The 21,408-nt window shown below is 40.8% G+C and overlaps 1 protein-coding gene across 1 annotated transcript in view; it reads left to right on the top strand.

Moving 5' to 3' along the window:
• The first annotated feature begins 3,183 nt into the window (after window positions 1-3,183).
• The window catches only part of Fgf12 (fibroblast growth factor 12), a 530,585-nt gene continuing 512,360 nt past the window's right edge, over window positions 3,184-21,408 (top strand). Inside the window, exons 1-2 of the mRNA XM_041677851.1 lie at window positions 3,184-3,319; window positions 3,486-3,628. Of these exons, the coding sequence (XP_041533785.1) occupies window positions 3,616-3,628 (13 nt within the window). The 5' untranslated portion in view covers window positions 3,184-3,319; window positions 3,486-3,615. The remainder of the gene's footprint in view (window positions 3,320-3,485; window positions 3,629-21,408) is intronic.

Below are 21,408 nucleotides of genomic sequence, written 5' to 3'. Positions count from 1 at the left end.
TGTTTAGAACAGTCAATAAAAGAAATAAAAGCTCATGAGTACTGCTCTTGCTCTTGTTCTTTCTAGATGGGGAGGTGTACAAGTGACCTGGAGAAGATAGGTTGCCTCTATCCTTAAAACTAGACCTTTAGCTTGGTTCTGCTCCACAGTGGAGCTCATACGAAGTACCCACTACCACTTGAGTTCCTTAATCTGTAAAAACATCACTATTAAGAACACCAGGTATAGCACTATTGGGAAAATGTGAATTCATCCAACTGTTATAGAGATCATTATGGATAGACTTCAAGAGACTGAAAAATATAATTACCATAGAATCCAGGAAAAATGATTCCCGAGTATACACAAGGGAATAAAGTCTAAATGCCATAAAGATATAAGCACATCCATGTTTATTACAACAATTGTTCACAATCATCAAGTTACAGAATCAGTCTTGATGTCTCTCAGCAGATGAGTGGGTAAGAAAACATGGCGTATGTCAGTGACTCTTAATTTTTTTGACATATAAATCCTTTTGCATCAAGTTTTTTTTAAATGTGAAAGCAGGTATATAAATAAAATAGGCATAGAAATAACATGTTTACTGATAGCTATAAAGAAATTTGTTTTAAAATAATTCATATATATATATAAATTTATCACTTACTAATGACAAAGCAAAGTTTTCTTACTGTGATGGATATGCCTATTTATTTACTTTTAATCAGTAATATGTTCTCATTTATTTGTTTGTTATTTATTTTTGTTTTTACATCCCCAAAGCAGTTTTCTCTCCCTCCTTTCTTTCAAGCCCCTCTCTCTACCTTCTCTCCTCCATTTCTCTTCAGAAAAGGGCAGATGTCCCATAAATATCAACTAACCATCATATATCAAGTTGCAATGAGAAGACTGACTATTTATTTTTTTACACAAAGAATTAAATCTTGGCTAAATATTTAATGCCATGGAATGCAAAGCATCTTCAAGAATTTTGGAGTTAATCGATATTTTGAATTTTAAATCATCAATCAATGCAAAGGGTGATGCTTTGCACAAATTCCTAGTAGAACATGACAGAAGCATGTTCAGAAATTGTTAGAGATTCTGTCCTGATCCCAAGGCAAATTAATGTGATTATTTTTTTAGGTGAAACAAAAGTCATCAACTCAAAGGCTATCCTTAATAATTAAGCTTTCTAGGACTGAGACTGTAACTCAGGAGTTGAGTGTTTGCCTCCCAAGTATGATGGATACCCTAGGTACAATCCCCAGAACACAAGTATATAATATATATTTCATATATATTACAAAACAAATCGAAGAAATACTAAAGTTTGCATGCCAGAGGATGATGTCGGAAGCTATTAACAGTCTGTTAACTGTAATGAAAGCTCGTATAAACAATACAAACACCACAACTGATAACACATAGCCATTTCCAATGCAAACCATGATGTTTCAGGCAGCTTCTGTTGGTGTTCTGTGGTGTGGCGATTGCACAAGGAAAAGTACACATGTTGTATGTTTAGAACCAAGACAGAATATTAGGCACAATATACCAGAGACAGAATGATAAAGATTGTAGGTTTTTTTCACCTTATATCTGGAGTCTAGATTTAAAAACGATGAAGGTAGAATGGGGACTATATACAGGCAGAGAAGGGACAAGTAGGAAGGGAAGAAAGGTCCAGGAGAATGAGTATGAATGACTATGGAGAATGTACAGAGATGTTCTATAAGTCACTCTAAATATCTTTAAGGAATAAGTACATCATGAGGTACAGTCATCTCTGTGTGACATGCTCTTACAGAACAATGCTACTCTCACTGAACGTCCTACACCCCTGGATCGTTGAAACCACAACTATATTTTATAATTCTCCAAATCTTTAACCTAGGCATATATTCAGAATCTACTGCTTAGTTGATGGTAGTTTATGGTCTCTGTGATCTGATCCTCCACTGTTTGTTACATCCCTGGAAGTCACTCAGAGGATACCATAACCGATGAGAGTCCATGTCTTGTTGAGTCATGTGATGATAAAAATTGGTAGTCATAGCCTAAGGCACTGGCGAATCTCAGGATTCCTTCTGAATCACTAAAAGATTAAATTATCATGGGCCCCACGCTCTTTGTTGGGAGTAAATTTTATTTCATTTCCGTGTTTTGCAAGTTGGGGTGGAAATCTACTGTGGAAAGAACCTCCTCTTTGATGTGTGTGAGTAATCCCTTTATCTCCTTCCATAGATCTTGCGGCTATCTGAGTCTTCTAGATTTGCTTTTATGCCCAAGAAAAAGATTGCTGTTTTGAGGAGCAGCTATTTTCTTAGGGAAATTTGGACAATTAAGAAATAGCAAGTATATAACATTTTCCCCAACTGAGCATTTTATACACGAACAAAATATAGTGTAGGCTTGAGAATAGCACCCTGTGGTATTTGGCCTTTTGTGCCCTCTCTACCTCCTGAAACAAGAAAAAAAAATGTTTGCCTTGGCACTTAAAAAAGTAGGAAGGGACATATTTTTCTATTTCAAAATATAATATAGTTATGTCTACAAGGTGCCATTCCACCCGTTGGGAACTTTCCTTTTGTGTAGGTGTTGGAAAGAAGATAAACAGAGTACCTTGGAACACCCCGGGACGAACGCTTTGTTTGGACAACTTTATAAACCTTGGAGCCTTCAGGGAACAGTGTTGGGGTGGAGGCCATAGGAGACACCCAGTCTGGATGGCACAGAAAACAGAGGATGCTAAAGCACCACAGCTCAGAACTCCTGCCACTCTACCCGAGAAGCAAAACAAACAAGCCTGGGGATGGAGGAAGATGTAGGAAGTCTGTAGGGAGACCAGGGGAGGCAGGCGCCTGGGAAGTTACTGCAGCAACCAAGAGGAGTCCACATCATGACCACTAAGCAGGATTCATAAATCCCTCTGCTTTGGGGACCGCAACGTGCTCAGTTCAGACACCCTAGCCTCCTCTAGAGAGCTTCAGTAAGCAGTCCTGGAAAATCGGATGGGATTGAAGCGCCGTTCCAGTCCAATCCGTTTTCTAGTTTGCAGGGGAGAATCCGGTCCGGTGTTTATTTTTAGCAGCGCTTTTCTGTGACCGAATGCTACTGCTTTAGGGCTGGGATACTGAGGACCTTATTGGGGAGAGAAGCCAGGGCGGGCGGGGGAGCGGGGGGCGGTGAAAAAGGGAGGGGGGGGACTCTCTGCGCATGCGTGCCAGCGCCCATGCAAATCTGCTGTACATCCAGAGCAAAGTGGGATGATCTGTCACTACACCTGCAGCACCACGCTCCGAGGACAGCTCCTGCTCGCAGCTTCCAGACGCAGGTAAAAATAATTAAATAAATACAATCCTGCGCGGGCCTGTGCATGCTTTTCAGTATCAGCTGTGCATAGCCACCTAACCCCTGTAGAAACAATTTGCTGCTGCTGCTGCTAAGTGTCCTTTGGTGGCTGATCGCAGCTTCAAGGTTTAAGAAATCCCATCTTTCAGGAAGCCCGAAGGGAAAGAAGGAAGTACGGGCGAAATCATCAGATTGCCTTTCCAGATTTGGGGATCTGAAGCGGGCCCACATCTTCCTGCCAACTTCCATTGAACTTCCCAGCACTCTAAAGGGACCGAAATGGAGAGCAAAGGTATGTGCCTGTCCCCATCGGGGCACTTCCCGCTGCCTGTGCGTGTGGCCAGGGCAGCCCTCGGCGAGGGGACTGCAGTGCTCCAGAGCGGGAGGAGCATCACACTAGGTCGATAGGAGGAGGATATGCTATGTCCGTTGCAGCAGCGGGAATGTAGCGAGAAGGCCACTAACTCCCACAGCGTGGAAGTCAATGTTTAATACTCCCATTAGTTGCGTAGTGAAGTCGGATGAGTTTTTTTTTTTTCCCCCCTCCGGGTGTGTGTGTGTGTGCGCGCGCGCGCGGGGGGCGGCGGGGAGGTGGGGGGGATGGAGAAGATACCCTCCCAAAATGGAGGGGGAGGAAAGATGTGCTGGTAATATGATTTCTTTCCTTTAAAATGGATGGACTGGATAAATCTGTTTTGTTTGCTTTAGGATTGCTGATGAGACATTTATAGCTGATATCCAATAATGCATTGCTAAAAAAAATGTTTGAATTCCTCCACCCCACCCTACAAACATGGTGCTTCTGGGTGTGTATGACCACATTCGACTGCATTTTGAATGGGTATCAGATAAAAAAAAAATTGTATCTACTTGAAACAGCGTGCCCAGGAACTGACCTCTAAGAAGATCAGGGTAGAGAAGTACTGCCTGGCTCCTGAACGCGATGCTGTTCACTAGTTTTGGACATGTCCATATTAAAATTCCCCTCATAAGCAAATCTGCAAAATGTACACCCACCAACTGCTATCTGAACTGTGGAGATCAACTTCTGGTTAGCATATCTGATGCATATAAACCAAGCAGCTCTTAAAATTGTAACTTTGGATGTCGCTTGAACTTAACCCCCTCTGTGCAGGTCCCTTCCCCTCCTTAAAATGCCCACACATGGTTGTGATGTGACCAGATACCCAGTAGGGCTAGAGGATGTATTTAACCCTGCTGAAATCAGAGAAATGATGTCAACTTTTAGGAAACCATATTCATTACCCAGAACGGGAGAAGCTATATTTGAAGCGAGGTTTTATTTTTAACTGGAATGTCAGTCACTGTGGCAATGTACTTAGGCTCGGGGAGTGGTGTTGAGCTACCAATTTCTAGGCTGATTAACCAAACTAGAGTGTTGACAAGAGCAGCTATCTGCTCAGTATGGTTATTGGAGTATTTAGTTAGTAGGTTTATCGTTTTCGTACCTAGGGTAAACCTTGGCACTGTGGAAAGATCTGAAATGCTGCAGGTAAAGATTAGCTGGTAGCTTTCAGACGGGGCAAACTATTCTCGTGACACGGTGGGTATTTCCTTGTCTGACAATGTACATATGGGAAAAGATCTGTATCTCTAAATATATACATAGTGTATAACAGAATCCATTTTAAAATGAAAACCCAATCTTTCATAAATCATTGATTAATATAATATTCTAGTTAGGTAAGCATTTCTTGGACCTTGGGTTAACAACAGAGTATCATTTTACTATGAAAAACTGTTTTTCTGCTTAGGCGACACCTGGTATTTGACCATTAAATCTGGTTATTTGGCAATGGTTCCTGGTAACATTTTGCCTCTAATTTATACAGCAATTAATGGTCAATCGTCAAATGAAGACATGTCTCTCAGCGATATTTTGTGGGCTTTTTTTTATTGCCCATAAAGAACACTGTCTGCTTCTCAGAGTTTCAGGTGGTTTACATTGCCCCATAATCAGAGTAGACTTCCAGCCGTGCTTCTAGTCTAGGGAGCTCAGAAGGGAGATGGGATTTCAGAAATAGACCTGAGAGGAACTGGGCCAAAAGTTCTATGTTAAGTCAGACAACAGTGATACTGTGGATCCCAGCTCTGTGAAAAAGGTGATGATAGCTCTTGCTATAAGCCAATATTGTGGTCGTTTTGCAGAGGGCTCATAATTACTTATACCAATGAGGAGGAAATGAAAATCTTAATGAGTTTTAATTCCTGGACTTTAGAAAGCTGAGCTGCTCAAATATCAATCATGCTGACACTAATACTTCTGCTTTTTAAGCCAATGAATGTGGCATGCTAAAAAAAAAAAAAACTGCAGCTAACTTTAATTTTTTCTTCTGGAAGGCTAAAGGAGCATATCAAGGGGCAGTTGCATCTGTATTCCATTCTAATTGGAACATCTTTAATTTTTTATTGCAATCAACTTCTTCCCCCCGTAAATTCAAGTGTAATTATGAGAAAACATTATTAAGTATTAGTATTAGAACTAATTTAAATAGAGTCAAAGAGTCATCACGTGATTCACTTGACTGCACAATGCTTTCCGATAGTCTAATGGCCTATTTAGACATAAACCCTGTCACCAGCGTCAGGCAACCTTCACATTGCCTTTGCCGTTTGAAAAGCAGACCAGCCAAGCAGACCTGTGAGTATCCTTACTCACAAGTAAGATCAGGTCTGCTTCCTTCCTTATTCCTTAACATCACTTCCTGTCATCCAGGATAAAGAGGAAAATAGATCAATTCAGAGTCAGAGTCAAGGATCTTTGTATCTCATGGTAATTACATTGTATCAAAGACTGAGTTGGATGTATCTGAAGTAACTTTCACAGAAATTATATCTCGGGGGCTAGAGCCGCAGAAATAATGGAGAGTGTTTAATATTTAAACTTGTGGTTCGGAAACTTGCCTGCACTCTAGAACCACTTGGTAGGCTTCGTAAACGTTCTCATGCAGGGTCATAGCCAAAACAATTAATTAGAATGTTGGATGGGAACAAAGAGGTGCACCATTTTTTAACCGTCTCAGGTGCAATGTGTTTGAGAACCACATATTGAGGTGCTGGGTGACAGACTGTGGTTTGCAGACACATTTAGAACTGCTGGATGCTCGTTTTTGCTCTAGGCCTGTCGAACAGACTGATTTCTACAAAGCCCTAGGTGGTTTGTATTCAGGGGAGAGTTTTAGGAGAGATGATATAGAGGTAACTGACATTTCTCTTCTGTTCCCCTTTCTCCTGACTGTATCATTTTTTTTTCTTTGCTTAGGTTCTCAACTTGATGCAGGTTGCCTATACAAACACCTGTAGAACATTTTCTATGTAGAGAGGCTCAGACTGCACCTCTTGAGATTCAGATTTAGCTGGTTCCAGGGAGGGACTTGTGCATAGTTCCTTAAGACAAAAACACAAACCAAAACAATATAAAATTATTCCATGCTACTAGTCAGCTTTGTTTTAAAGAGGCATCAAGACAAAGGCAACCTATTAGAGAAAGCATTTGGCTGGGGGCTTGCTGATGGCTTCAGAGGATGAGTCCATGATCATCATGGCAGGGAGCTTGGTGGCGGGCAGGTTTGGTTCTGGAGCAGCAGCAGAGAGCTTACATAGAATAATGATCAGAAAGAAAGAGTGAAAGAAAGAGGGGGAGACTCATAGGGAATGGTGTGGGCTTTTGAAACCTTAAAGCCCACCCTCCCCAGTGACATGCCTCCTCCAAAAAGGTCATATCTCCTCCCCTCCCCAGAGAGGTCCACTAGCTGTGTACAAAGCCTTCCAATATGGGGGCTTTTCTCATCCAGAGCACCACACCCACCTAGTGACGCCACTAGCCAGCCAGTAACCATTTATCTCAGGCCTCACCACTCTTGGTCTACATTTCAGGCATTGCCCCAGAGCTTGTTAAGGATGCTGACTCTCAGGCTCTTTCCAGATTTATAATTCAAATCTATATTCCAAAAAAAATCACATGGTTGTCTGTATGTGTGTTAAAGCCTCAGAACCTCTTGTCTCAATCGTGCAAAGCAGATCGTAATAGAAAGCATCCGCATAAGATGACTTAGTGGAGAAGCTTGGATAGAGATTATCTATTCTGTGTGGTGGTTTATGTGTGTGGAGTCGGGTCCCAGACCTCTGTTTGCTTTGGGAAAAAGTAGGAAAGAAAGTCTGCCTTGTGGTTTGAACCCTAAACAGACTCACTTTCAAGTATCCCCTCTGTTCTTACTCTAGCCGTTTACTTTCAGCGGCCCATTATCTTTAAACATGCATTCCCTACACTCACTGTGGACTCCTGCTGCGTTACTGCTGTTAGCCCATGGTTAAGTGATGGTAGTGGACTGCTTAAGCCAGGGTACATCTTAGCAGAGTACAGGATGCTTCCGTCCATTGTATTGCATCTTTGTTCCATTCTCTGACACCATTGTTCTGCACTGTCTTTCCTGATTTCTATGTTTCATGGCTATATTTAATAGAGCACTCTATGCAGCTGAAATACCTATTTGTTGTTAATATGCTGCATTCCTTACACCAGCAATCGAGGGATTTTTATTTAAACAAATACTTAATGAGCACCTACTATGTGACCATCATGCTTAGTACTGAAAATCTAAGAGAAAACTAAGTTAAATGTGGTAGCTATGGCTATAATTGCAGCACCCAGGGACTAGTGACAGGGGAATAAGGAGTTGGAGGATAGCCTCTACAATATAGTTAGTTTGAGACTAGCCTGGGCTACTTGAGACTCTGTCTAGGTAGCAAAAGCTAAGACATAAGCCTTGATCTTAAACACCTTGCTCTCCTACCCCATGTCTTTGCTAATAGATTGGTTAGTCTTCTTGAGGGCATAATTTGAGTTTTTAACATTTCAGCAGGTATCCTGGAGTTTCACCTCTGGAAAAATGATTTATTTTCCATAGCAGGGACACTGGTTTTACATGCTGAGTTGGACAGATAGTAGCTTTAAGTATCACTTTCATGCGTTGAGATGATTCCAGACTGGGAAAGATAAAGCTGATATTTTACATGGGCATTGTGGAGAACATCAATTTGTTTCCAGAGGACAGAAGGCAGGAAACCAACTTGTTTTCCCAACAGAAATTTGTTCATGCCCTCCGGAGGAGAAGGGAAATGCTTTCGCAGTCCTTAATTTAGCAGAACTGGGAAGTAATTTTGTGAAAAGTCGCTTCCTCTTTAAACAACAATGAGAACCAGAGAGAGCGTTGCAGTGGGAGAAGTCAAATCTAACATATGATGTGGTAGAATGGGCACCAGTTGCAGGACGTACAGCTTCTTGTCCAGTTCTAGGGGTGGTACTTTGAAGAGATCTCTTTGCCTTTCTGGGACTCAAGATCTTTAAGTAGTCTAGAGCGTTTGGCTCGTTTGATTCAAAGGCTTGCTGAATTGCCATGTTGTTCCAGGCATGTGGCCCAGTGCAGGGTTGGAGATGTGTATCCCGGCTCCCAGTCTCTGCACTTGTAGCTGGGACCCACAAGCAGGCTCTGGAGCTGTTTATTGCAGACACGCTACTGCTCCATTCATCCTTCCGAGTCCTTGGAGGTGACCCAGGAGGCTAGAATGTGGAATTCTACTATAATTAGAGACCCTGAGAGAAGACTGAATGTTCCGCAGCAGTAATGCCTTCGTTTGCTTTCTACCTTGATTTCTTCAAAAGAAAATTCGCTGTGTGGGAGAACATGTGAACACCGACTATTCTGTGCTCTCTTCTGAAAGTGATTCCAGCTGACCAGCTGCTTGGCTGGGAATGGATTGTATGACTTAAGCAGCCATTAGCAGATTTGTTATCCCCAGCAATGGGTCCAAGGGTGACCACTTTCTTAGCCTTGCCTTTTTATTCTCTCCAGCCACATCCCACTACATTTATAGTATAAACTTTTTCCATAACTGAATTTGTTATTAAGTTACTATTGGCATGAGGACTTTGTTTTGAAGTAGTTACGTTCAACATTTTTGTTTGTTGGTGGTAGCTTTAGATTTCTCAGGTAGAGCATACAATGAATGGGTTTAAAACACTGTGTAAATTCTGTCCATCAACAGGTTTTCTCACATTGTAGCCACAGGGCACCTGGGGCACTCGGCTATTAAGGAGCACTCAGGAAATTAGGCATGGTGGTTCTGATGAAGCTAGAACTGGGAACTGTGTTTAATCAGGAACACTGTAGGGCTCCTGCCTTGGTTTTGTTTTCTTATTAGCATTATGTAGTGTTAAGAGAGCATGGGCATCAAAGAAAGATTTGATGCCTCTGTTATAGACTTGGGATAGACAATAAATACACAAAATAAATGAAAACAAACTGAGCTTAAAGACAAGCGGTTCATCTTGTTAGCATCCTTGCTTATAGGACATGGTATAGTTTTCCTAGGACCTACGCATATAAACTAATTTTAGTTTTCTTATCTCTCCAGTTACGTTTTAAAGTCCCCTTCTCTTTTCCTCACCAATGTGAGGTTCTCACCCAGAGAAGTTAAGTGACATAGCTGTTGTGATGCCACTGACGGTGCCTAGGCAGAAGTCCAAAAGGACACCTGTTGTCTTTTCACAGATACTTTCTCTTTTCCTTAACATCTAAGCTGCTTGGATGTTGGCCCAAAAGGGACCCCATTACTGAGGAGTCAAAGAGCACCTCTCATTGAAAGAAAAACTTAGGCTGGCCTCAAGTTCACGGTGTCCTTGTCTTAACATCCCTATGGCTGGTTCTGCAGACATGGGATCATGGGCTTTGGTTCTGCTCTTTCTGTGTTTAGCCAGAGGAACAGCCCAAAGGGATGGACAGCAGAAAAAAAGACCCAGAAGCTTTTACAGGCTGTTCAAAGGGTCACCAAGTACAAATAACTTTTCTGTAGCAAGAAGAGGCAGCCATTCCAATCTCTACCCCCTGGAATCTCCCCTGCTCCTACAATGACTACCCATGAGAAGCAGTCAGGCTTGTATTAGATCCTCAAATACTGACTGTGTTCAACTAGGCTAAACAGAGCTCAGTACAAGGCAAATTGAGAAATTTATCTCCAGCTATTTGGATACTGGAAAAATGTTTCTGGCCTCAAAGCACGTTAAAGTGTTTTTCATTTTTGCTCCAACTTTCATTCACATACTAGATTCTATAAATAAGGTAATTAAAAAGCATCTTTTATATGATTGCTCTAATTGGGAATGAAAATCTGGGAAATCTGAAACCGCCTTTCCAAAGGCTCCTTTTGCATTTCAAAATAGTTTCACCCTTTCCAGTACTACTCAAAACTGAATTTAGTTCAGTTCTGTGTTGTTGTTTATCTAGGATTTAAAGAAGAAATATTTCCTGTGCGGCAAGGAGAAAGACTCTGCAAATCATGCTTTATTTGTGAGCCTGCAAATTCAAAATAAGATTCAGTGTGGATTTTTACCTACGGGCCTTATGTCAGCGTCAGCATCAGCATCAAAGGCAAAGCAGTGATGCAAATACAGGAAGGCTCTCAATAACCCGAGGAAGGGAGGCAGACAGATGCACACGGACCATCAGCATCCATCTTTCAGTGTCAGATGATGGGTGGATTGAATCAATGAGCAGCATTTTTGAGAATTGATGTGTTAGATGTTCTGAGGTTGAACTTTGAAAACTAATTTATACACACCAGTAGAATGCTGAGGCTATATTGGTACCTGGGTTGTAGAATAAACATGGAACAAGACCAGAAGTCCTGTACTTAAGTTATGTTTCCTCTACTTATTTCATAAAGGATCCTTGGAGAAAAAAAAAATCCTTTTATATCTCTGTGTCCTTGACCCATCTTCCTACCCTTTCCCCACCTTTTCTCTCCTCTTCCACCCTCCCTTTCTTCTTCTTCCTCCTTCTCTTCCTCCCCTCCTTCTGCCCATTTTCACTCTCCTATTGTAGAGGAATCAGCTATCTTGTCAGCTTTCTAATATTCTGTTTTGATGCCTATGCATGCTTGCTATGGAAAACAAAACATAATGGATCGCAGTCCAAATTATCACTTTTATTTTAAAGATGCATTGTTGAGCTAGCATTTTTTAAGTTGTTTGTCTTTGATATGTGTGTGTGTGTGTGTGTGTGTGTGTGTGTGTATCAGGCTCTCGCTATGGCCTGGAACTCAGTGTGTAGACCAGGCTAGACATAAACTCATAGAAATCCACCTACTTCTGCCTTCAGAGATTAAAAACATGTGCCACCATGTCCAGCTCTAAGCCACCTTTTTATGTAATAATTTTCAAGACTGAGATTTTGGGCATGTAACTGGGTTGGCAATCAATTTTGTTCTGAGCGAAGAAGCCTTAGGCCTGTTGGAATTATCACTTGGAATATTAGTTACTTTTATGTCAATGAGAGCAAAATACCTGCCAGAGACAGTTCTCTCAATGAAGGCTTTATTTCAGCTCACAGTTTCAGAAGAATCTCTGTCAGTCACCACGAAGAAGACATTATGGGATAGCAATGACATCATCTGAGGCAGCAGGAGCGTGAACAGTGGGTGTCAGGCACAGTCCAGAAAGCAGAAATTATATCTGGTGTCAGGGAGTAGTGTACTGATCAAACACCTACCCTGGTGATATACCTTCCACAGTGAACCTTACCATCTACAGGCTCCAAAACCTTCAAAATAGAGGTACCCATTGGAGCCATGAGCTTGTTGGGGACATCTCTTTACATGGGCCATAATATTTAGCATTATGTGTGGTATGACCGTAAATTTGCATTGATGAATAGCTATGGAGCCCTACAGAAATTGCCCTGTCTTAGAAGTTTGGAAGTCTAGATTTGAGTCATGATTTGTGTCTCAACTCGTTTATGTGAGTTTGATGTGCTCATTTCCGCCCCCCCCTCCCCCGCCGCCTTGCTCTTCATCTGTGAAACAAAAGAACACAGAGGCAGAAGTCCTTGGATTTGAGGAATTCTGAGAATTTGTGGGGTTGTGTAGAGAAAACAGTAGATGTTCGCTTTATGATTTATGGTTGGTGCCTCCTTCCTTCTTGCCTTTGGATAATGTGGTAGTGTTTTTGCTCAGCAGCTTCAGCATCATGTTTTTATAACATTTTTAAGTTTCATCTTTGTATGTATCCTTCTTACAATTAAGGTTGTTTTTTATGTGAAGTTGATGCAGTATCTTCCCTCTTCCAGACCTAGCAAGCACGTTCCACTGAGAAGAGGCGGAAGTAACAATCACATCCAGCACTCCGTGCTGAGTGTTTAACTCGTGTTACAGGCAGGCGATTCGACTTTCTTTTACTTTCAGTCATCAAAACCAAATGCATGCAGCTCTGTCGTCTTTAGATAATTCGGAAAATGTAGGCATCTCTTGTAACACTCAGGTCTCTGCTGCTCCTTCGAGACAGAAGTATTGTCATTTCCAATGGAAACCTACTTAGTAGAATGGATTAATACTTAAATTGAGTTTCTTAGTTATGCAGAGGGTGAAAGCAAAATATTTAACAGCTTTAACGTATTTTAAAACATGAATTACGATCAGGACTACGTGTGATACAATGGTGGCTGTGAAAACAGTGTTTGTGGGCATATGGCCTGATACCAGTAATAAGCAACACACCATGGACAAATAACATATTGAAATAAGCAAAGGGTAGTATGATTGGATTAGTGACTAAACAGAGTGGATTTTTATTGTTTTTCACATATCCCATCAATCTGATATTCTTATTGCAGTCTAAGCATGGTGCAGTGAGTATCGGACTCAGTTATAAGCTGCTCAATATATTTATTTAAACTTTACCTAATCCCTCTCTTCGTGCTTCACGACCTCACACTCTGTTCATGCCAGACATTGAGAGGACATTTGAAAAGACAACAGCCTTTCCGAAATGAGGTTTCTCTGGCTTTAGCTTTGTATTAGGCACTGTACTTTTCACGCCATCCCGTTTAATCTTCACAGCGACCTCACGTCATTCATAGTTTATGACCTGGGAAACTCGAACAAAGTGATGGCAAGTAATTTGCATTTGAACCCACAAAGGTGCTGGGTTATGGACTGTCTTCAGAACATTACCTTGAACACTACCCAATCTTAGGTGTACTTTACTCTAGTCTGGTATGACCATCACCTTTCCTCCATTAAAGACAAAACAGTCGTGTACATACAGATTTTACTAACCCTCAGGGCACACACTATCTGCTTGTTTCATGGCTAGTAAACTGAAAGTCTTGCTGACACCAAGAGTGTGAGATAGTAAGATATTCAATAACCGTTAACATGTTTGTGAACATGAATTATGATCTGAAGTACTGGTGATATGATAGTAACTAAGGAAAAACAAAACAGTCTTTGTGGCTAGATGTGCATATAAGCCCCAAGTCAAGACAAGCCAGGCTTGAAGAGTTATTGTGAGCTCCTTCTGACTCTCAGGTGGGTTCAAGAAGGAACCTGGTGCTTTGAGATACCTCAAGTTGGTTCCAACACCAGTGGCTTAATTAGTCAAGGACTGTAGCATCTTTTTAACCCCCACACTACGTAGCTGCCTTGCTTATCCGGGAAAGCCACTGCACTGGGAAGTTACACATAGCACTAACAACCTTTGCATCCCTTGAACCAGCAAAGATACAACTGTGTGCCTTTCCTCCTAATTTGTAGAAGGGATTTCTTTCAAGATTAATGGGGCCAGTAAGAAAAGACATGAAGAGCCAAGTTAAAGCCAGAACTCAGTGATAGATTGTGTTTGTTTCTTTGGTTGATACTTTTATCGTCTGTTCCTTTGAAGCTGAAGCTTCATGTTAACTCCTCAGCATAGAACTGGATATGTCCTCTGGTATCCTGTGCACCACTGTAGGAGACCACAGTTGATGCATGGTGGTGTTGTTAGCTGATGCTGGAAGCTGGAATCTTTCTAATCTCTATGCCATTATCCTTTCTTCCCTTAGCACTGACCCTTCACCCTGCCTAGACACGAGCTGCAATAGTCTAACTTGATTACCTTCCTCCATATGTTCTTTCAACTGTTGATCCTTGTAGTTTCTGTTAGTTTTCATACCTTGGCTGAGCTGATTTCACTCACTTTCCTCTGGTTAGAACTACTAGAGTATCAGGCAACTGTGAGGTGTAATTTAAATCATACAATAAAAGCAAACAGTGTTGACCTTAGCTGGTACAACGGATATTTGAATTAAAATTTTATTAACTTGTTTTCACTCTCTGACATAAATGAAGTTCTGTTTCCTCAGAAGAGCAAACTTGACTATTGGAGAAAAAATGTCAATATTGTTGGTTAGGTCAGGGACAGGATTGCTGGGTTCCACACCCAGAGGGTCTCATTGCGTGGTCTGTGATGGACCTTGGAGAATGCTCTCTTACGAACTTGCTAGAGGACACTGCTGCTACTCTAGAGATTGATTTTTAAGAACCATAGTCATAGAAAAACTATTTTAATATTGACTTATACTTCAATTTGACTCCAGAAATAGATTTTTATTTTTCTGATTGTTTAAGAATAAGGAATTGAAGTAGCAGTCTCATGATGGAAGACCATGCATAGCTTAAAAGAATAAATGGCATTGCATCTTGGAAATAAACCACAGAAATAGTTAATTATACAAGGTTGTGGATTTGGTGGCCATTTAGCTACCATTTTGCTATATATTCTGATTATCATTGGGACTACCGATAAAAGATCATAGTTTATTTTATCTGAGAAACACCTTTGAAGTCAGCAACTAAAGATATGTGCAAACAAGAACTTAGCAAGTACTGGCTGCTAGTGATGCAGGAGAAAATTTATAGTCTAAATTTGCTTTTACCTATATAGCTTCTGTATAGATGGCTCTGGAAGCAATGACTAAAATAATGGTTGTGTCATCTGTTATCGCATCATATAAAAGAAATGTAATGTGTACGGACGGAGAGGAAAAGGTCCAAATCCGGGAATAAATTAGCATTTATAGAAAGGATGAAACTTAAACATTGGAAAAGCATCGTATGGTGAGGGAGTGGTAAAAAACACAGTAGAGAGTGTATCATCAGCAACCAGGAAGATGTAAAAGATGGTCCGATTCATCCATCCATCAGATACTTGTGCTGGTTGCCAGCGCTCTTCTAGAGGCTGAATACAGGGTGAAAGTGTAGAATGTTTGCCTTCGTGCACAAAGAGATGGGGACGGGAAACATGGAAGGATGAATCATGAAGGAAGGTCAGGAGGCAATTGTGGAAGCCTGTTACAAATTATGTTATATAGGTGGTGATTTCATTCACCTGTCAAAAAAACCACAGTTGATGTGATCACTTAAAAAAAAATTAGATACCTTGGGGATTTTCGATCACAAAGCTTCAATTATCCAGTAGCATTTAAAGAACACATTTGCTGCAAAAATAAATAAATAAATAAATAAAATAAAAAAAGAAATAAAAACCCAAAGCACACCAATGAACCCACTCGCATGGCCGGCAGAAGTGCCCCAACCCACTGTTCCCCTTTATGACTTCCACCAACTGCCTTCCTGTTGCTGTTGACTCCTGACTTCTGCAAGTTCTGACATGGAAAGGTTTTGAGTTGTATTTTTGGGAGAAATGCCCAGACAATCTTTCAGAATGTATCAAGTTTAAAAGATGACTCTCTGAACATCTGTAAATAATAAGCAAGTTTCAAGAAAATAAACACAGAACTAAAACCATGCAAAGACTAATAATATCCTTATATGTTGCCATTGCGTTTTATGAGATTCTTCTATTCTTGAATGTATGAAAGATTTGTGCGACACGTTTGTGTTCAGTCTTAGTCACCCTCTTGCAGTAGTATGTTTGGATATTCACAAGACACAATTTATTTTAAGAAGAGGGAGAAGCCAATGGCAATTTCTGAACTTTTTTCTGGCTTTTGTGTGAGTACATTCTAACTGACAACGTTGGTCGAGATTCCTGATCTCACTGTTTTAGATATTCCTATCCATATAATGGAGATAAAAACACTAGCTAATATTAGTGGCTATTAATCGACCTGTTTTGAACATTAGATTAGATATGAAAGTGCTTAGCTTGTATTCTCATATAGTAATCACTTAGCAAAGCGTTGTTATTTATTTTAAGTACTGTATCTCAAAACTGCCTCATTATAACCTCTGGGTGAAAGTCACAGCCTTGGGCTTTTATTGAGTCTGATGGGTTCAGACTGGCTTAATGTTTAAAACCTTTCTGGTGGTTCTGAGAATGGATGCAGGGTCTTTGGCAATGGTAGGCTCATATTATACCCCTGGGCAACACTTCCAAGGCTGACTGTTTTGATGAACTCCATGCACATACTAATAGTCATCATCTTTGATTTCACGTCAGCATGAGAGCCACTCTGAAAGGCGGGCAGGGGTGGCACACACCTGTAATCCCAGCACTCAGGAGATAGAGGCAGGTAGCCTGAGCTCTAGGCTAGCCTGGTCTACAGAGGGAGTTCCAGGACAGCCAGCTGGGGCTACACCGAGAAACTCTCTCTTAAAAAAACAAAACAAAACAAAAAGTCACTCTGCAAATATATGGCTTTTTTTTTTTTTAATCAAAGTTAAAAATCCACCCAAGGAAAGCAGATGCTGCCAAACTAGATGGCCACATTCAAGGAATGGGGACGGGAATGGGACATTGTATACAGGAGGTCTCAGACTGGCTGGTGCAATGTTCATGAGTAACATTTTTACGAATAACGGGCATCAGGGGATTTTCATCTTGAAACTCTAAGAATGGTTAGACAGATGGCAAGGACAGCTTGATCTTTTCTCTGAGTCAAGGCCTTTTGATCTCCATTGACCACTGATTCAAGCCTGAGTAGGGAAGGTGGGTGTGCAGCAGCCTCCAGGGGCGCTCACCCTTCTGATGTGTAGAAAAGGCCTCCTGAGTGTAGAAACGGCCCCTCTTCATCTTCTTCCATTTGCTCATTATTTTGTCACAATTATGGAGGTTCGTTCTCACAGACAGTAGTTTCTTGTCCCTTCTCCCATTTTTATAGAGTCAATAGCTTTGAATTGTTTTATATTTACCTCCACAATCTATATAATATTCACTTCTTACATTCCCAACCCAGAATGCAATTGTTCATCCTTTTGTCTTCCAGGCTTTCTTCTTAATTTTGGTTAGGTAGGCATTTACTAGCCGCACTATTATGATTGTGAAAATAAGTTCTCTTTATGACTAGCAAATTGAACTATGAAGGCTTTTCAGCTAGTCCTAAGATGTTTTTTAAGTTTGGTAATTGACTTGTTTTCAGAGGGCTCTACTTTCTCTGTATCTCCTGCTGTTATTTTCCTGCCGGTAACACACTCATCCACTCTTCACGACAGCCAGAAACTAAATACATATCCTGAGCTACACATGCTGTTGGGTATATACTATAGTAAACACCATCATAAACATGTTAACCCAGGCTAGAGGTTATGCAAAGGGCAGAGATTCAACCTGACTTTAAGACCTGTGTTTGCAAATGTCTCCACTCTCATTATTAAAGACATCATTTCCCATAAAAAACCTTTTTGTCAGTTTGAAATAAGCCCAAATTAATAACTCCCAGTCATTGCCAGACTCTTTATAGCCCCAAGAGACTTTGGCGTGATTTTAGAATCTACATTTTTCTCTGTGCCATCTGAGACAAAGGGAAGATGTGACCCAGTCTTGGTGAAGTCAAGACTGAAACTCAGAATTTAAAATTACTATACTAATGTTCTTCCCACCAAGTCATATCAATCCTCCATCCTCATGCCCAGCTGCCTATTAATATGATTAAAAATTCTAAGTTGTGACTATGAGGCTCAGAAATCTGGAAGTACTGATTTTAAGAACATCTGAAAATGGAAGAACAGCATTTTGGATGAAGTCTGTGTGTACTCTGCATGTAGGTTTAGGGGTCCAAACTTCTACAACACTGGACAAGAATGGCTCACTACCATCACAGAGTCCTCACTACCATTTTGTCTTGAAAGATCAAAGGGTCAGAGCTTTAAACCAAAAGGACAGAGCTGTCTTCATGTGTACAGGTTAATGTCGATTGAGTTTAAATTCATGCAGCAAATTCGGGGACAGAAAGTTTGGATGTGGCACCTTGTAACATCCTTTTCAAATGTTCACGTTTACAGTGTCTTAAAAGCACACATCAGCAATATATACATACATGTAACAATATACATAAGCATCATACACACACACACACACACACACACACACACACACACACACACATATATATATATATATTACAGGGAATTATGTCTCCTCTTTCTCCTTAAGGGTGTGATGTATTCTGTTCAATTTATGGTTGTAGAACTGCATTAATGGTTATCAAATACTGTATTATAGAGCCACTAAGAAGAACAAGGACACATCATTTATTGGATACTTCATCAGGAACGTAACACTCAGTAATGCGTTATTCATTGAAAGCAAGATCCAACAACCCCAGTGAGATTTTGCGACATCTTCCAACATATATTACTCTGTTGTAGGCAGAGATAATTAGATTGCATTTTTCTCAACAATGTTTTTCTTAGTCCTCATCTGCTGTGTTGACTTCTGTCACACTTTGTTACCGTCTGTCCATCTCTTGGGTCACCCCCTCTCCTCAATTATGAACTCCATGAAGGCAAATGTTATTTGTTTCCTCTTTGTTATCCCAGTGACTTGGCACAAACTAAGCCTTTGTTAGAAAGTTAACAGGGAAGGTCAGAACATACTATATATATAAAAAACAATGGCTTGATTTTCATAGCATTCTTCATTAGACGGTAGGCATAAAGACTCAGGATGACACACAGGTAACTCACATGCTTCCATATCGGCTTTCTCTTTTGAATGTCATTCTTTGTGCACCCCAATTAAAAGCTACAGCTCTTTAAGTAATGGATCCTCTTGGTTGTGAGACTTCCTTTTGTCCCCAGGAACATGGGCAATTAGGTTAGGTGTAAAATGTCTCCTCTACCTGGGTAGTAGTAATTTTTCTTCTGATGCTAAAGATGAGAAACAAAGTGACTCCTCTTCCTTATACAATGAAGAAAATCGAGATTCTTCATTGCCCTAGGTTCCTCCATCTGCTCTCCAGTGGCTCTCCATTCCTGGCATGTTTGGCTTTACCTTTTAAACTATCCTCAACCTTAGTGGTACAAATTGTCAGGACCTTTGACCAGTACCGACAAAGACAATTGTTTTCAAAGCCCTGGAGTCAGGCCTACCTAGACTCATTCTGTAAGATAGCCTGGGATACACTCTTCCTGTGGGCTTCTAGAGAGTCCCTTCTGATTTTCAGTCCACAACTAGGACATGAAATCAGTAGACAACAACAGCCTGCTTCTCTTGGGGATCTTGGTTCTGTCTCTTTTACTTTCCTATTGAAAGCTATGGTAATAGTAGAAAACACACAGGGTGATTAGTCCCATATTGTTTTTGCATCCTTAGTTCATTCTGGATGAATGAATTGGAGAGGACATGAAGGAAGGGAATGGCTCGCAGTTATCCCTAGGCTATCTGGACCCATCCTGGTGTCTTCAGCCTTCATCCAAGGAGTGGGCATGACCTTAGTTTTGCCTCATATACCCTCTGGCATCAGCAGAAATGCAAATTGAGTTAAGTAAGAATGGCCCAAGGCTTGTTTTTCTAGTCTAGGCAGGGGTATTATTTTTATTTAAGGTTATCATTAGGTATAGATATTCTCAAACACAAAGTCAGGACTATGACGATCTCTGGGACCAATTTCCTTGCCACCACAGGGCAGTCAGAGCAGAGACATGGCAAGTAGACCTTGGCATGGAGAGTCCCAAGACTGGCTTGGTGTGTGCGTGTGTGTGTGTGTGTGTGTGTGTGTGTGTGTTGTCAGCACAGTATTTTTACATGAATACTTCTTAAAAATAATTAACATGGTGGCTAAAGCTGTCAATGAAGACAATGCTAATGTTTTGAGAAAATGCGATTCTTGTGGCCCCATATTCTCTTTTAATATGCTTTCTCAGGTATGTCTACTCAAAAACTGAGTTGTGGTAATACTTCCACTCTTTTTTTTTGGTTTTTCGAGACAGGGTTTTTCTGTAGCTTTGGTGCCCATCCCGGAACTAGCTCTTGTAGACCAGGCTGGCCTCGAACTCCCAGAGATCCACCTGCCTCTGCCTCCCGAGTGCTGGGATTAAAGGTGTGCGCCACCACTGCCCGGCAATACTTCCACTCTTAAAGTGAAATGTGGCAAGGAGGTCTAGCTTCTGCTCTGCTCTGTTTCCAGTGACACAGCTCTAAAAGTTGAAATGTGTCTTTTTATTGTGGTGTTAAGGGCTTTATTTGGGTTTTATTGCCAAGTAAAATTCCAATTTTGTTTCGGTTGAGCACATTAAATGTAGTGGATCTTAAATTTCAGTAACTGTGGCTACAATATAATTTTATTTCAAGAAGTATGATTTTCTGGGTCCTTGTATGTGTGGTCTTTGCTTTTATTCTATATTATTCATGTGTTTTAAGACTATTATGTTCTATTTTGGACTCTTAGTTTAAAAGAACCTAGTCAAAGTAAAGTATGCATATGAAATTAATTAATTAATGATATGTTAAAGGCACTGAAGTTGCTTAACATGGAAAAAAGAAGGCTCAGAAACTATCCTAATCACAACCCTTGGCCTGAAGTGACTGAAGAAAAAAATATTTAGAAGGAGATTTTTGGTCTCTTCTGTTGCTAAAGGGATGGACCACAGCAGGTTCTCACGCAGGTAGACCATGGTTTTCATCCTGAAGATTTGTGTAAGAGCTAATGACATTTGAGCTTTTATCCTTTCTCACTTCTGAACAAAACATTCTCTCCAATTATCCTTTGGTTCTGTATTTATCTCTGGAGAGATTCAGTAAACAACGAGTTACCCCAAGACCGAAAGGATTTATTTTGTGACCGCTGGTAGCTCAAAGAAGGTTGTGGAGAATCCATGTATGGATATGACGTAAGTGTCCAAGGGAACGTTTCCATTATTCTGTTGTTCTGAAGATTACTGGATGCTCGACTTTGTGTTGGTGTGATTGGTCATCACATAAATTCGGACGGATGACCAAACTCGGGATACATTAAGCAGTGCCCCTCTGCCCGTGGGGCTGGGGAAGGGTGGATTCTG

This window comes from Microtus oregoni, unplaced genomic scaffold, assembly GCF_018167655.1.
Source record: "Microtus oregoni isolate MIOR12 unplaced genomic scaffold, Mior012 000029F_ref0000214, whole genome shotgun sequence".
Classification (NCBI taxonomy): domain Eukaryota; kingdom Metazoa; phylum Chordata; class Mammalia; order Rodentia; family Cricetidae; genus Microtus; species Microtus oregoni.
This window is presented reverse-complemented; position numbering and strand designations above follow the sequence as displayed.